We start from the raw sequence: 16,502 nt of genomic DNA on the forward strand, positions 1-16,502 counted from the left end.
ACGTTTAAACTGCTGATTCTTTGCCATCTTGCAACTATCATGTGATGATTTTATTATTCTACAGTTTCTTTTTTATGATGAAGAAGCTGGGACTCAATGTCTTGAAGTTATTAAGTCTCAGAACCAGATTTTGAAGTATATCTTTCAGGATCTATAGGCCAAGTCCTTTATAGTATACAGAGTTGTCTCTCCATGGGGAGAAAAAAAAAAAAAAAAAAAAAAAAAAAAAAAAAAAAAACTAAGGAGAAATTCAGTGTATAATGGCAATTCACTGAATAAATTTTTCAAATATCCTTGTGGCCTGATTTTGTTCCTTTTGGGAAGGCCCAACTTCATGTTTGAGAAAAAGAGGAATTTATGTAGGATGATTTCAGAAGGACTTGCAACCAACCTTGCTCTTGGTTGCTCTGTTTATGCTTGCTCTGAGTATGACTTTCTTACCTTTAGCTAAAGGATTTTTCTCTAGTCTTTAAATGTAAGTACCCTTGCAAGGGACAATAATACAGCCCTAGATCTGGGAACAGACGTATGGTAAAGCATAAGAAATCAAAAGAACTCCAGATATGAGTGGATGGAAGGATTTCAGTGTAAATAATCTTTCTAAAGAAGGAAGAGGCATGGGAAAGGGAGGCTGAGAAGACAGAAGGCAGAGATCCTAGACTCCACTACATTGCCCTCTAGAGATGAACCCTGTGCATCTACCCAATCGCTCCAAACATACACAATGTCGGAAACCTCTGTTTATATGAACTATGGGAAAATGGGAGGAATGGAAAACTCAATCAAGAATATAAGGGCCCCACAAAATGTACAACCACAAAAATGGGAAGTTATGCTCTATGTATGTATGATATGTCAAAATACATTCTACTCTATTGTATTTACTGTAAAAACTTAAAAAAAGAATATGGGGGCAAAGTTGGAGGGTAAATCAACTTTAAAGAAGTGAAACACAAGGTATACATAATTTGGGCTTATTTTGAATATTAATAAATATGTAATATGAACTTTAGACTATTTTAAAACCTACTTTGACCTTTCATTTTAATTTATGGCTACCTCGATGTTTTTGCATGTTAGCTTACTAATAAAGACCTCACACATCTCTGTGTATTAGATCATAAAAGAGTAAAGCCTATAAAAATATATGTAGATTTTTACATTTTACTACTCATTCCTCCCCATAAAAGTCCATAGGACTAAGTGAACGCTGCTTTTAATGAAATGAGATGGGCTGGAGTGAGTGCCACAGACTGGGAAGAACATTAGACTGGCAGATCAGCACTTAGCTGTGAGAGAACTATCCTAATACTAAATCATTAGAAATCATTTCCTGAGGGCAACTGGAGATTTAGAATTTGGGTGGAGACTTGTTGTGTGAATGGGCTATGGATTGTTTTAGAGCTGTTCTATAAAGAAGTGGAAAGCTATGGGATTAATGGGTAGAACGTATAGGAAGACAGATTCAATGTGAGAAATTTGTTCTTACATTAACAAGAAAAAACTATGTGAGCTATGAAAGATACTAAAGACTTCTTATCAAATTGTGAGATTATATAAATTTCTGGTAAATCATAAGGACTCAATTATACACAAGCACACACATATACAAATGAGTAATAAAATATGAATAGTGCCTTATAGAATATGTATTTTTTCCTAGGCATAATCTACCACATGACTAGCTTGGTAGAAAACAAAAATACTTAGTAAAATGACCTATGTAGATTGCTCAGATCCTTAAATATTCTGTTTTAATCACAAATCAATAAAGATATCTGACTTTGCACTGGATATATGGTAGTATTTGAACCAAGTATTCATAATTTTTCATTTTAAAATTTTGTAAAATTGCACAAAATGCTTTCATAAATTAATTTGATAGTTGTCAATGTTGTAACTATTTATCTGTTATAGAGTTTTCAATGTTGCAATCTTACCACAGGTTTATGAGCATTTTTAAAGTCACTCTATTTCTTAAGTATCAAAAGATATATGGTCCAAGTTTTTTTTTTTTTTAATTTCTTCTTTTGCTACAAGTTTTTTTTTTTAAAGTTCTTGTGAGATTTGGGTTGATGGCATCAAAGGTTATGTTTCCTTCCTTCAGGAAGTATAACAGATAAATATTAGTGACAAGAAACATTTTTTAGCTATATATGGGTCCACCTATTTGAATTCATGAAGACCACCAGTAGCACATAGTCTCACTGTCTGAGGTACACTTTATTTTTACCCCCACTTCATAAATAAGCTTCAGCATCAACAATATGAATAAGTATTTATATTTAATTAAAGTCTTTATCTCCTTAATGGCAAAAATGTATTTTATACCATAGGTATAGTGTGATGAAGCTTTAACTTTTTAAGGTAAAAAATGCCTTTTGTAAATGTAATGTCTGCCATATCATTTCATGTGTGAGGCCCAAAAGTTTGGATTTTATTCCTGTGAAAACAAAATTCTGTTTATTGTTTTTGACTGTTGAAATACTGTTGAGTAGTCCCATAAAGTCTTCTACTTTGTTTTTTACGAGTTAAGTAAAGTAGAAAATAATCCGTTTTAATATTTGCCATACTGGTAATTCAATGATCTCTCTTTTTTCTTCCTTGATAAACAAAAGATACTATACAGGTGTTTAGTAGACTGTAGATGAAAGAGAAGGGTCAGCCAGTTTTGAATTTGTTTCATGTACTAATATTTTTGCAAGTATATTTTCTATTGGAGATATGCTTCTACCTTAAATGAAATGATCAATTGTGTTGATCTATATGGGGAAGACTTTTCTTGTGCTATAGGAAGTAGAGAACTCTTTCATATAAAGAGAAAAACAATCTAAGAGTGAGAGAAAGAAATAAAGGAAACTTCTCAGGAGGAGCAGGAGTTCCTTAAAATAATAAGAAAATGGAGAATTATCCAGAAATTATTAATTTTAATTACAAAATTTGCTGAAAAGTATAAAATAGAAACTCATTCTCCCCTCTCCCATAAAATGGATTCCTGTTATGCATAGAAGTTTCGTTGTTAGAAAATATAGTTGTAAAATCAATTGTCTTTGATTGGTCTAATGTTGTTGCCCAGATATTCCTGTTCTCTGTGTGTTACTGGAATACTCCTCACATGTTCAGAAGTCCTAACTCAAGAACATCCATCCATCACCATATGAAGTCTAAACAGCATAAAATTCACAAATGCTTCTTCTGAAAAACCCAGCATCCTCTTTCTGCTTTCTTGAGATGTCATAGAAACTCAGCTTTCAAAGAAAAATAGTTTGTGTCTACTTGAATTATAAGAATTTTGGAAATACACCTGTTTCTTCTTACTTGGAGAGAATAGAGATTTGTAACTACATTGCTCATTCTTTGAAAGATTAAGTATTTAATTTGCATAAGCAAAGGGTTGTTATTTACAAAAGAACACTCTTCTACTTTACACTTTTTAAAACTCTGATGACTTTCAATGATTATAATTGACAAAGTCAATAGTAGTTTCTATACTAGGAGGTCTTGGGAGGTAGGTGTGGGAGAGAAACAACAGAGAGGTGACATCATGTAATTGATATCTGGAGTGTGTATTAATCCCATACAACATGTTTGGGAACAATTACTTTTTTGTTCAATAATGATGTCATTTTGCCATATAAACATATTTATATAGTCAATGTTAATAAGGACTAAAAACACTGAGACTGGAGAGGGGATAGATAAATAAACCTCTGCTTGATGGAAAGCCCTGGCTATACCGACCAGATTTGGGACACCACTGGCATATAGGTTTTGCTTGGTAAGTGTTTTTTTTCTTTGTTCTCTGGTTGATGTCTTTATATATCTACCATTCACTGGGATCGCTATTGATAAAATGTAATACTCAGATAATATGGGATGGAAGAATCTGTGTGCATATGGAAACCAAAGATGAAAAACAAGTTTTAGACTCATAGATACAGGCTTCTGTAACACAGAGTTAGTGATTTCTTTTTGACTCATTGTCAGAAAGACTCTTAACAGATGCCAGAGAAATTTGAATTTAGCTCTTAATTTCTGAGGTCCATATTCTACCATACCTGACTGTGATTATTTTCCTCAACGAAATAGAATTATTATTATTATTTTTTTGTGGTGCTGGGGATTGATCCCAGGGCCTTATGCTTGATAGGCAAGCACTCTACAAACAGATATATCCCCAGCCCAGAATTATTTTTTTTATTTAGATTTTTTTCTGCAGTATTTTTGTTGTATTTTTCCAACGATCCAAAATTACCAATGATTTTGGGAGCTCTATAATTGGGGAAACACTTTCACTGTGCCTTTTAAAATTAGTTTTCAATAGCCATTTAATATGCACTATTTAAGATCCATCCATTCCATAGCTCTTATAACATCTGTCATTCAAAGTTACTGATATTATTTTTCATTTTCATAGTCTCTCCTATCTGCCTCTGATTTTTAAAGTGGCAAGAAGATCACAAGAATAGGGAAGCTCCATGGTTTTGCTTCAGATCTAGTTTCTAATGAGAACCCAGGGAGAAAGAGGATAAAAGAACCCCCATACAGTTTCTGAATTTTTCATTTTTCATGGCTCAATTTTCACTTGTCACATCTGGAACTTATTTTGTCTTAAGCTTCATGACCTGATGCTTGTTTCTGATGCTAGTCTAATCCCCACTTTGAATAAACTATTTGAGTTCTCATCTTGGTAAATAGCAAAGAAAGGGAAGATATTCTGTGCACCTACATCATCCTAAAAACCCTTGCCAAACTCATGAATCTGACTCTGCATTATCCTTCCCCAGAAGGAGAGCATAATTTCATTATCCATGAATCATCACCTCTTAGACTGTAACATCATTGTCAAAGAGCCTAATAGAACCAGTGTTCAGCTGGCTGCAAAGGGGGAGGGAGGAAGAAAGCACGGGGCAAAGCACGGGTCACTGGCACGGTCAGCAAACTGGAGAGTTCTAAAGAGAAAAGGGGAGGTCCCTCTCCCTTGATATGTCTGATGTCTTCTGACCCGTAAGTAAGTGATGCTGATTCTTTTAATATTAATTTTGAAATTTATTTTACCCAATCTTAATGACATTATGATTCAATGTCCTGCCAGTGGATTAATAGATTTAATTAAAATATCAGATCATTTCACCAATGTCGATGCATGTAAACAGTTTAAAATATTTCTTTTGATGTTTATTGTATTACTGCTTTCCTTATATCTTTGGACACTTAGCTCCTGTTTTATGGCCTACTTCCTGGCATTACTAAAAAAAGTTACTAAGCAAGACATAACTTTCAAAAATTACACAACAGCTATATTTCTCAGGAGAATGAACTAAGTGAAATTCAAATCTGATGAACAGATCAAAAAGTACATGTTGTAAACCACATTTTGCAAAGAGATTCAAGATAAAAAGCTAAAATGTGTATGAATAGCTGTGGTTAGTCTAACCAGCCACTAGAGGTCATTGCTACTCCACAAAATACAGTTTATTGCCTGTAACTACTTAGGTAGTTGACTCACCAAATCAAGTAAAAAATAGTTTAAATTCTTTGAAAAGATGTAATATCAACATCTTTGGAAAATACAAACTCATTGAAAATGAATATATCTTGCGTTGGTATTGCTTACAAGACTGTGGCATTGGGACTATTCCCTCCATGCTACAGTACCACTGTGTGAACTGAGGCTAATAAAAATGGAAAAAAACCTACATGCTGTTCAAAGACACTAAGCTCCATTTTCTTTCTGTTTGGAATCCACTCTGCCTTGATGTATCTCTGTTGTACAGTTCAACAGGTTAGGCTGTTTAAGTATTGTCGCCTGACTGAGGTCACATATTTTATGTAAATTTGCACTAGAAAAATGAATATCAATTATATTTCTCTAATTGGCAGTGAGTTTTAAATACTTAGGAAAATAGATTTATGGCATGTAGTACAGAAAGTGCCATGGGGTACAGGTGAGGGCGACAACTTCTGATCAGGAGAATATTTACCATCTGGTTTTGTTTAATTTAACAATAGTGAAGTAATAATTGTCTAATCTACAGGATTTTTATATTTGTTCTTGGCAGATACTGAGAACTAGAGAACCTTTATTTCCGAGTTGGGGTGGGGGTGGGAGGGTGGAAGAAAGAACTTTTTCTTGTAATTTCATGTTCCAAATAAAACTGTGTTTTACCTTCAAAAGAATTTTTTTTCCTTATCTAGTATATCTATAAGTAAAGTTAGGCATTAAAAAATGACCAGCCTTCAAAATGTTGGTCATTCATTTAATGTTAAATCACATTTTACATACCAAGTGGGATTAAAATTTAGAAATACTTTTCAATACAGCAAATATTTTGTATATACTAGTAGCACCACAGAATCAATAATTTGAAAGAATTAAAAAAATATATAACTATACTTTGCCTAAACATATTTGGTATCCATCACAAATGAGGGAGTTCAAGTCAAAGAATAAAAATGGGCTTTTTCACTTTAACACTGCATTTAATTAGTACAATCATCTTTAGTACAGATAAAAATGAGGCTCACCAAAGAAAATTTCTTTTTTAGATGGAATATGTATTTACTGACACTTTATAAAAAATGTAAAATTACAACTTCAGTGAAAAACATCACAGTAAGATCAGTCATCCAGTTCATATTACTGTAAGGAAGTATCTGCATTATTAATCAATTGGGAATATATGACTATTTGCCATTATTGTATACTTAACAATTATTTATGGGTAAACATTGTAGCTCTGATGCTTTTCTGAACTGGCATTTATTTTAAAAGATTTAGTCAAAATCAAAGTACCTAGAGAAATCTATTTTAAATGTTTCTTTTTCTTTATTGCTTATAGAAGTATGATTTTAATAATTTTGCTTCCTTGCAATTATATTTCATGGTGACTTGCCCAAATTTTTCCTCTCAGCCTATGAAAAGCCACCAAACTATATAAAAATGTTGGTAAAAATAGCCATTCACTTTTTCTTTTTTGCTGCAGCAATTCTGTTTTGAAAGAACAGGGACATGGTTAAATATGTAAGGCTTGGCAAGTCAAATTAAATGAAACAGCATCAATGTAGTAATTCCTAATTTTTGCTCCTATAATAAAACTGTTCATTTTGGAAAACAAAAGAGAATTCAGGCTAAAGATATTTTTCTAAATTTCAATGGACTGTACTTTATGTTACTTAAATACAGAGGTTATGATATTTGTGCTGCAGTCAATAAACTTTCACCAACGACATAGAAACATGCATGTAGCTTGCAGATTGCCAACAGGGTCTGTACAGAATTGTACTGATGGATGAGTTTACAATACAGACGAACACAGGGACACAATAATGTCAACAATAGCAAAGCAAAAGAGAACTATCATAGTGTTGGTCTTTTCCCCCTGAAAATTTATACATTTATTAAGGTGTTATCAAAGTCCCCCTTTTCAATGAGGTTGTTGGTAGAAAGCATGTCTTTTGGAATATGTTCTCTTTACACGTCTGAATGAAGTGTCTGGGGGTCATGAGGAAGAACTGGTGTATGCAGGACATATCATGAAACATTACAGGACAGTCTGACAAATCCTGAACAGAAGAACAACACAGAGCTAATGATTCCACTAACTACATTGGGGTCTTTGAAAAAGCTGGAGAGAATTCTGGTAAAGTCCCAGCCACAAGCACATAGCAAGCCTTCTTCCCATTTGCAAACCTTATCTGTGAAAACTCTCTAATGTGAGAAGCCATGGAGAAATCTACATCCTCAAATCTGCCTATTTAATTTTTTGGCTATTTAATCAACTTATTTAGGACACATACGGGCTTGAAGAAATGGACAGTGAAACCTCTTGTCTGCTTTTACAGGGATGGGTTTCAGAGATAAGCCCTCTAGTCTAAAACTTTGTGTTTTTTAAATTATCTTCTCACATTTTGCAGCGTCTACTTGCAGTATTTTAACCCTTCAAAGCTTCTCCCCTGTGCTTGCCTTATTGTAACTCAGACACCTCTGGAAACTGCTCATGGTGCTGCTTTAACCCTGCACCATCTTTTGATAGTTTCCTGCAATTTTCTTTTTAAGGTAGACATTGTTTTAATGGCTCTGTCTGTCTCTAAAATGTTCCTATAATCAGTCATCTCCTAGAATCAGTTCAGGTTCTGAATACCTGAGATTATTCATCTTTTTCTTTGATTTGTCAATAAAGTGCAAATCTTCTAGACCTATAGATTTGATCCTCTCAGAAGGAGAATAAAGTAGATGTGGAAGATTACTTATGAAAGAAGTTTTTCCTTAAAACAAATGCAAAGTTAATGGAATCAATAAAGGGTCTTATACAATAAGCATTATATTAAACCAGAGTTCAAGCTTCGCATTGATTGTGGTATTTAAATTTCAATGGGTTGATTATGTATGAGAGGAAAATGACCAGTATTATGAATGCACTCAGGACAGGGAAGGACCTTGCCAGCACAGTGAGAGGGAGAGGGATGGGGAGGGGGGCACCGTGTTCCCTTTATGTAGTCACCGGAGTTCAATAAAGCACCACTTATTTCCCAGCTTTTAAGAGCGCTTTTTATCACAATGGTTCATACCTCACACTCCCTGGAGCCTGATTTGTTATAGGTGCAGGGTCCCGTCCCGTTCAGCAGCATCTCGCTGGTCTCCGTGTTGGTGGGTTTATAATCTACATAAAATTCCTGGGTGCTGGGAGTCATTTGCTTTAGTGACTGCCTTTTCTTTTTCCTGTGCCTTCGCATGAGGGAGCGCTGCTGCAGCTGTTTCATGCTTGCAGGGTACCGCTTCCATGACACGTAGATAACGAGCAGAATGACGAGCACGGACAGGAAAAGGGCCACGCTCCCTGCGATGATCTTATGGAAAGAGATGTGCTCCGTGTCAGCATCGGTCTCTGGGCCGGGCTCTGTCGCTCCCACCGTGGGAGGCAGAGGGGGCTTGCTCTCATGCTTCGGCCTGGGGAGCTTGGGCTTAAACGTTGGTTTGGGGAGAGCCCTGGCCAGATCAAACCTCTCTGTGGTGCTTTTGCCACAGATGCTGTAGTTCTTCACTGCATCGATCACGTTTACTCCTTGCAGTTCTTTGGGACTGGCACAGATTATTGTATTCTCCCTCAGACCTTTAAAACTTTTCAGCCAGTTTACCAGGGAACAAATGTTTCTGCTGCATTCCCATATATTCCCGGCAAGACTGATGTCATTGAGGGATATCCAAGAATCCAAAATCTCTTGACCAATAAATGTGAGCTTGTTGGAATCCAGGTTGAGGCGCTGCAGATTTGGGACACACTGGAAAACACTAGGTCCACTGAAAGCTTCGATCTCATTGCCTGACAGATCAAGCCTTTGTAATGAGCTCCAGGTCCAGGACATGGTCTGTCCTATGACACTGATTTTATTCCATTGCAAATAAAGGTTCTGAAGGCTCACCAACCTTGGGAAAAGGGCCAGGTTGAGCTTGGAAAATTGATTGTGCTCCAGGTGAAGTTCTTTAAGTCTGATCATGCCAGCAAAGACATTTCTGGCTAAACTTCGGATCCTGTTATATCCCAGGTCCAAAAGTTCCAGGTTGCGGCAGTCCTGGAATATTCGCACAGGGATGGTTCTCAGGGAGTTAGATCTTAAGTGTAAACTGAGCAGCTTCCGCAAGCCTCGAAACTGTTCAGATCCCAGAGAATGCAGTTGATTATAGGACAGATCCAAGTTCCGTAAATTGGTCACAGGTCTGAAGGTATTGTTAAGAAAATAGGAGATTCTATTGGAACTTAGTATCAACTCTTTGAGTCTGCGTATTCCATTAAAAGCATTCTCGTCAATATTGCTGATATGGTTATGGTCAAGGTATAGCCAGGTGAGCTGGTTAAGCCCTTTAAATTGATTATACTTAAGTTTTTGAAGGCTGTTATAGCGAAGGGACAAACCTAAGCAACCAGCAGATATACTTGAGGGTATCTCCTGTAATTTCTGAGATTCACAATATACCATTTTGCCTTCACACCTACAGCCCTTAGGGCATCCTCGTTCAGCAGAAGAAAGCATTGTCAGTAAGACAGTGGGGGCTATAACCAGTGCTACAGCTGATCCGCTCAGTAGCCTAATTACATTGAAACCTGGAAATAAAAACAACTTAGAAAAGTTATCCCCCCAAAAAAGAATTCATTTTTTTAATCAAACAAAAAATAGGCATGTATTTTCATTTTCAGAAATTCACATCTAGATAACAACATTTAACATTAAATATCATCTCTTTGCAATTTAAAGAGATTGTGTTTTTTGTTTTAAATAGTTAAGCAAGAAAACGTGTCCACTAAGCAATTGAATTTATAGCCTTAGAGCAGAATAAGGTAATCTCTAAAATAATTAAGGCAGAATTATTACATAGACTAGAGGATTTTTTTTTTTTTAAGAAGGAAAGAAGAAAAATGACAAAACATACCCATCCTTTGTATTGTTCAAAGGTCGTCCTTAGGTCTTTTGCTTTGGCTTAGGGGGCCACTTGCATGACAGCCCCTGTCAGCTGCACTGTAGTGAGTCAGGGCTCGCTGACACCCAGGAAGAAAAATTGGACCCCTTGGGAGATGGACCGATTTTGGAACATAATTCTTTGCCAGCCACGCAGAACACTCCAAGAACAAATAAATCCCAACACCGCATTCGCAGCAAAACATCAAAATCTTCCTAGGTAATAGGATCTTCATGGATATTACGTTTTTGCATCTTTACAGTTTTTTTTTTTTTTTTTTCTCTGAGGGGGGGTTTTACAAAACTGGCTCCTACAATTTCTTCTTATCAGAAAGCTTGATGTATTCCTCCAGGCAACGTGGGGCTACCTGAGCTGCCACATCTGTATTCCATAGCCCAGCAGTTCCCGTGGTGAGCACCCAGTTCAGCCACAGAGCTGCGATGGAGCCCAGAAGGCAGGAGAGCCCCGTTCAGCGCACACGCTCAGCTCACTTCTGCAGACTGTCATTCTGAAAGCTGCCCGGACTGTTGCTTTGGTTTCAGTGAATGCAGTCTTATGTAAAGCTGCCCCCAGTGGTGAAGAACATTATGGGCATGTGCAGAAATGTCTCTCTTTTATCTTGCAAATGAGCAGGCTCTCTGCTGGAAAATGAATGATTCTTTTGGGTGGCTCAATAAGAACTGAATGGTCACCATAATCAATAACTAGCAACATTTTCTGTGATTTCCAAGTCTTGTTTTACAATTTGGCAACGTCTTTATTGTCTGCGTCTGTTTAATCACTAAACATGTGCAGCCCAGAGTTTTTCTGGAGCTTGACATTAAGTTCACAGACCGAATGTCAATTTTTCTTAACCTCAACATAGGCTTTGAACTGAAATTTATAAAATGAATTATTGAGCTTTTCACAGAGCAGCATTAACTGCATGCCCACTTGACCTCTTGGAGTCACAGTGATTATGTTATGCAAGGTGTCTCAGAATGCTAGAACACATAGAACACAAGCATTTTTGAACAGAGGAGATGACTAATAACATATGAATTAATGGATCCAATGGCCTTTCTGGTTTTTCCGACAAAAGGTATAATTGGTTTAATGACTTATGGTTTGGTTTGCTGTTTTTGTTGCTGTTTTTTTTTTTTTTTTTTTTTTTAATTAGAAGAAAAATGAACCATGTTTATTTATTACTAGTATAAGAATCAGGACATTATTTGGTTCATAGTTTATTGATGTTATTTATTACAATAATAATATTTATTGAATGCATTCTAAGTGTTTTACATGGACCATTTATTTATTTTTTAAACAATTGTATGATGTGGGTCTCATTATAGCCTCAATTTGGAAGGTGAAGAAATTGGGACTGGAAGAGGTCACTTGCTCAAGGCCTTAAGGCAAGCAAATGGTACAGCTGAGATTTAGAATCAAGTTAGTCTTATGCAATCTTATGCTTGGTTCACTAACCCCTACACGATCCTGTTCATTGCAATCAATAAATTCTTGTTTCCTAGAAAGGACTATATAAAATTCTTTGGTCTGATGTTCCTAATGAAGTATTATAAAAACTAAGGAGAAACACGTTAGCCTATTGATTAATTAAGAGTACAGATTTTGGCACTAAGATTCTAATCCTGGTTACAGTTTTCCAGCTATATAAACCTAAATAGGCTATTTATATTCTCTATGCCTCTGTTTTTTCATTTGTAAAATGGGCATGATAACCAAATCACAATTCATAGACATGGTTTGAGGATTAAGTCACCTAAATATCTGTACAATACTTAGCACATAAAAATCCTGTGATACCTATTTTAAAAAATACCAACCTTATTATATTTTTTGGCATTGCACATTGTTTAGTATTACATATCAATTATACTGACAGTCATCAACTCACGAAGAACTACTTTAGGAAGCACTGTTTATATTGTATACAATAGATTTCTAAGAATCAGTGCTTTGCATTTGATGAGGAAATTACCTTTGTCTCTGACATCTCAACTATATTGTTAAAGTGAATCTTTTGGTTCTGAAGATCGTAAGTAATAATTAATGTTTGAACCTTTTCTACTCCAAAAGAGAACAGGTTTAACATCCCTGTTCCATAGTGATATCCATTTTGGTTAAAAATAAATGGTATTTTATTAAAAAGTTTGCTTTGTTAGTTTCTTTTAGGGGAAATGACTGAGAGCCAATTAGGGGAGCTTTTGTATTCTCCAAGGATGAGAAGTTTGATAAAGGGTAGTCATGATAATCAAAAGGGGTTCTATTGATGTAAGCCAATGAAAACTGTAATTCCTCAGGTAGTAGGCTAGGAATAGGGCAGTAGTTTCTCCTGATATTATGTTGCAAATGCATCTAAAGCACCCAGAGAGCTTGTTGAAACAGATTTCCCAATATGTTCCTTAAGATTCTGATTAAGGAAAATGGAAGAGGGTGGTTTTTTTATCAACAATCTTTGAGGGATACTCAGATGTAGGTACCACGGGGACAAAAATACTTTTTTTACTTCAATTTCTCTTAATACCTACAGCAGCACTTGGTACATTATAGATGTTCAATAGATATTTATCAAATTTGTGCATTTTAATTGGGAGGGAGTTCCCAAGTTCAAGAGATGTACTTTAAATTAGTTATGTAATATTAATCTTATATATATGTTACTGAGTCCAGTAGATTTCCTTCACTGGTGAAAGTGGTATCAGTTTTGGAGAGAGTATTCTTAAAAGATGTGTATGTAAGTCAAGAAACTCTAAAGTGGTAAAACTTAGAAGATTAGCAGGTGATGTTCACTTTCCTTGAAGACATATCTTTGTAGTTAAACCATAAATTTTATGGAAACAAAAAATAAGCCTTTGACTATTCTCTGGCAGAGTACAGAAAGGTAATGCTGAGCCGCTATCATCTAACTCCCAAACAGGACTTCACAACTTATTTCTCTCAGAAAAGACTAAAGGAAATCATATTTATTTATAAGTTCTCTGTAATATTTTGGTTACTTGAAAGACTAATTTTTCTCCTCGCTTTCCTTGCTTCTCAATGAGAAGCAGCCCCTGATACATCAATCTGTATTGTCTAATAGCTGCTAAGGGCCATGCTAGGATGGCTGGAGGACCTGTCAACATAGTACTTATTGTCTATTATGCCTCTCTTCTACTGGCAAGAGTTCAGAGGGGACCCTAAGAATGTATTTCTCTTATTTTGCTTTTCCTGGGACAAACCTTCTTGAATTATGTATGGTAAATAACATTCTCTATTGTGTTACACATCTTGCTCTTTTCAGGCATTTGTCTGGTACCTTGGCTCCTAATCTTATCTTGTTCCATAGTTCTTATGACTTCAGACTCACCCTTTTGTTCTTGTAATTGATATTGCATTAATATTGAACTGTCTCAAGAGTAATCAGTAGCCATTCTTGGATTAGGTTGGCCTCTAGGCACTCTGTGTGACCCCTGCCTTGGTACTAGTTCTTAAGTCAGCATCAGACTCAACAGGTCTGTCCAGGTTCAAGCTAACAAAACGCCCAAAGAGATTACTAATGAGGCTAGTAGAGAAATAAAAAAAAAATGACACAATTCTAAATCATACTAAATACTTAAGGTGGCAGAAATTGCTCCAAAGATCTAAACTACTCTCTAAAAAAAGCAAGAAAATATCTAACCCAAAAATAACTTATGTTCTAAAAGAGTTAAGTAATTTTCCAGAATGTTTTTTTAAAATTTATCTTACTTTTACTATGTTGACTATAGTAAGCTGATTATTTCTGTCTTGCCTTTCAACAGAAGCAAAATTTTACTACATATTTAACAACTTCTTTTACACTTAACACCACATATAGAGCAAAGCCATAAACTACCTGACAAGTTAAACTTCCCCAGTAAATCTAGGGCCTTAATGATTTATACAATTATAAAACACAGCATCAAAGCTAGATGCAGTGGGCTGGTAGTGGCTCATGCCTATAACCCCAGTGGCTCGAGAGGCTGAGGCAGGAGGATCTTGGATTCACAGCCAGCCTCAGCAACTTAGAGAGGTCCTAAGCAACTAAACAAGACACTATCGCTAAACAAAATATAAAAAATGGCTGGGGATGTGACTCATTAGTTAAGTGTCCCTGGTTCAATCTCCAGTATTACTGCACACTTATAATCCCAGCTACTCAGGAGTTTAATGCAGAAGGTTCACAAGTTTGAGGCCAATCTAAGCAATTTAGCAAGACTCTTCTCAAAAAATCAAAAACAAAACAATTAAAAAAAAAATGGTATCATCTATCTAAACACATTTTTATTGCACTTGTAGTACTATTTCAAATTGCTAAACGTATTTTGTTTAGATTGGATAAGTCTAAGTATGTATATAATGATAAATTTTAATCCAATGTGAAACCAAATAGCCAAATATAAAGTTAGAAAACTGATATCAAAATAGGATGTACTGATATCTTCAGAGCAGCTGACCTCAGAGATTTCATTTATTTAATGAATATCTAATTTAAACACCCATTATATACTGAATACTCTTCCAAACATTTGAAATACATCAGTGTACAAAATAAGCTCTATGCTGGTATTGGGGATGTAGCTCAGTGGTACATCCTAGCAGTTTGATCCCCAGAGGAACAAATAAATAAATAAAATTAAGTTCTATATCTTTGTAAAACTGACATTCTAAATGAGTAAGATATACAATAAAGATAATCAAATAGTATATTAATGGGAAGAATATACCATGGGGGAAAAATAATTAGATTGGGTAGAGTACTTGATTTGCAAGCACAAGGTCCTGGGTTCTAATCCCCAGCACTGCAAAAAAAAAAGAAAAGAAAAAAGAAAGTGACTTAAGCAAATTCTTGAAGGAGATATGCTTGAGATTTTTAGATTAAATTATATATATATATAATTAAATTAGAGTAAATTATATCTATATATCTATCTATCATAGATAGATAGATAGATAGATAGATAGATAGATAGATAGATAGATAGATAGATAGATATGGAGTGGCCATGCAAAGCCCCTAAGATGTAAACAGATCATCTGTTCAATTAATGACAAGAAGGCTAGTGAGTCTAGACTGGAGAGAGCAAGCAAAAGAGATGAAGTCAGAGAGATCCTGGGTATCAGGTCATGAAGGCTTTTTAGGCCATTGTAAGAATATTGACTTTATTCCAGAGAAAATGGGGAAGCAATTTGAGATTTTGTGCAGCATAAAGATGTAATCAAGTTTATGTATTAAAAGGATCCCTGCTATGAATTTAATGCTTTCATCCTTCCCAAATTCATATATTAGAGCCCCAATTTCCAGTGTGATGTTATTTAAAGATACAGCCTTTGTGAGTTAGTCAGGTCATGAGGATGGAACCCTCGTGATGGGATTAGTGGGATCATAAAGATGAGAAAGAACGTGCTTTCTCTCTCTCTGCTTTTGGCCCTGTGAGGTAAAAGGAGAGGACAGCCTACTGCAAGCTAGAAATCAGGCTTGGTCTCTGGACACTGGATCTTCCCACACCTTGATCTTGGACTTTCCAGTCTCTGTTTCTGTAACTGAGATAAATAATTGATTATTGTTTAAACCACCCAGTAAATAGTATTTTTGTGATATCAGTCCAAATTGACTAAGATAATCACTTTTGCTGTTATTGTAATAGACTTAAAGAAGAGGCAAGAAAAGACAGATTTAGGGAGGCCAGTAGGAGACCCTTGTTCCAATGCAAAAGAGAGAGTGGTACTTGGATCAGTGTGGTAGCAGTGAAAGTGGTGAGATGTGATTAGATTCTGGATATATCTAGATAAATTTAATACAATTTTTCTAAAGGACTAGAAGTGAAGATATGAGATAAACAGAGAAATTAAAGATTACTCCTAGTTTTATGGGCTAAGCAACTGGAAGGGTAGCAAAAACAATGTTTTCATGGGTCAGGTTTTGAAAATAAGATTATGAGTTCAACATATTTGAGTTTATTTTTGGATTTGGCTCTTACTGTTATTCAATTTTACGAGACTTTAATTTTTTGAAAATATCTTTTGAGGCCTCAAAACATTATGA

The 16,502-nt window shown here is 35.4% G+C and overlaps 2 protein-coding genes across 4 annotated transcripts in view; one reads left to right on the forward strand and one right to left on the reverse strand.

The window, feature by feature from the left end:
* Positions 1-11,936, reverse strand: part of LRRTM3 (leucine rich repeat transmembrane neuronal 3) — a 173,080-nt gene extending 161,144 nt beyond the window's left edge. The window contains exons 1-2 of the mRNA XM_079135793.1: positions 10,430-11,936; positions 8,572-10,103 (exon numbers count right to left, since the gene is read on the reverse strand). Coding sequence (XP_078991919.1) covers positions 8,572-10,103; positions 10,430-10,433 — 1,536 coding nt within the window. The 5' untranslated portion in view covers positions 10,434-11,936. The remainder of the gene's footprint in view (positions 1-8,571; positions 10,104-10,429) is intronic.
* The window catches only part of CTNNA3 (catenin alpha 3), a 1,874,587-nt gene that overhangs the window by 831,116 nt on the left and 1,026,969 nt on the right, over positions 1-16,502 (forward strand). The gene's annotated exons all lie outside the window — the stretch shown is intronic.

The sequence above is a fragment of the Sciurus vulgaris genome (genome assembly GCF_902686455.1).
Source record: "Sciurus vulgaris genome assembly, chromosome: 4".
In the NCBI taxonomy this organism is placed as follows: Eukaryota; Metazoa; Chordata; class Mammalia; order Rodentia; family Sciuridae; genus Sciurus; species Sciurus vulgaris.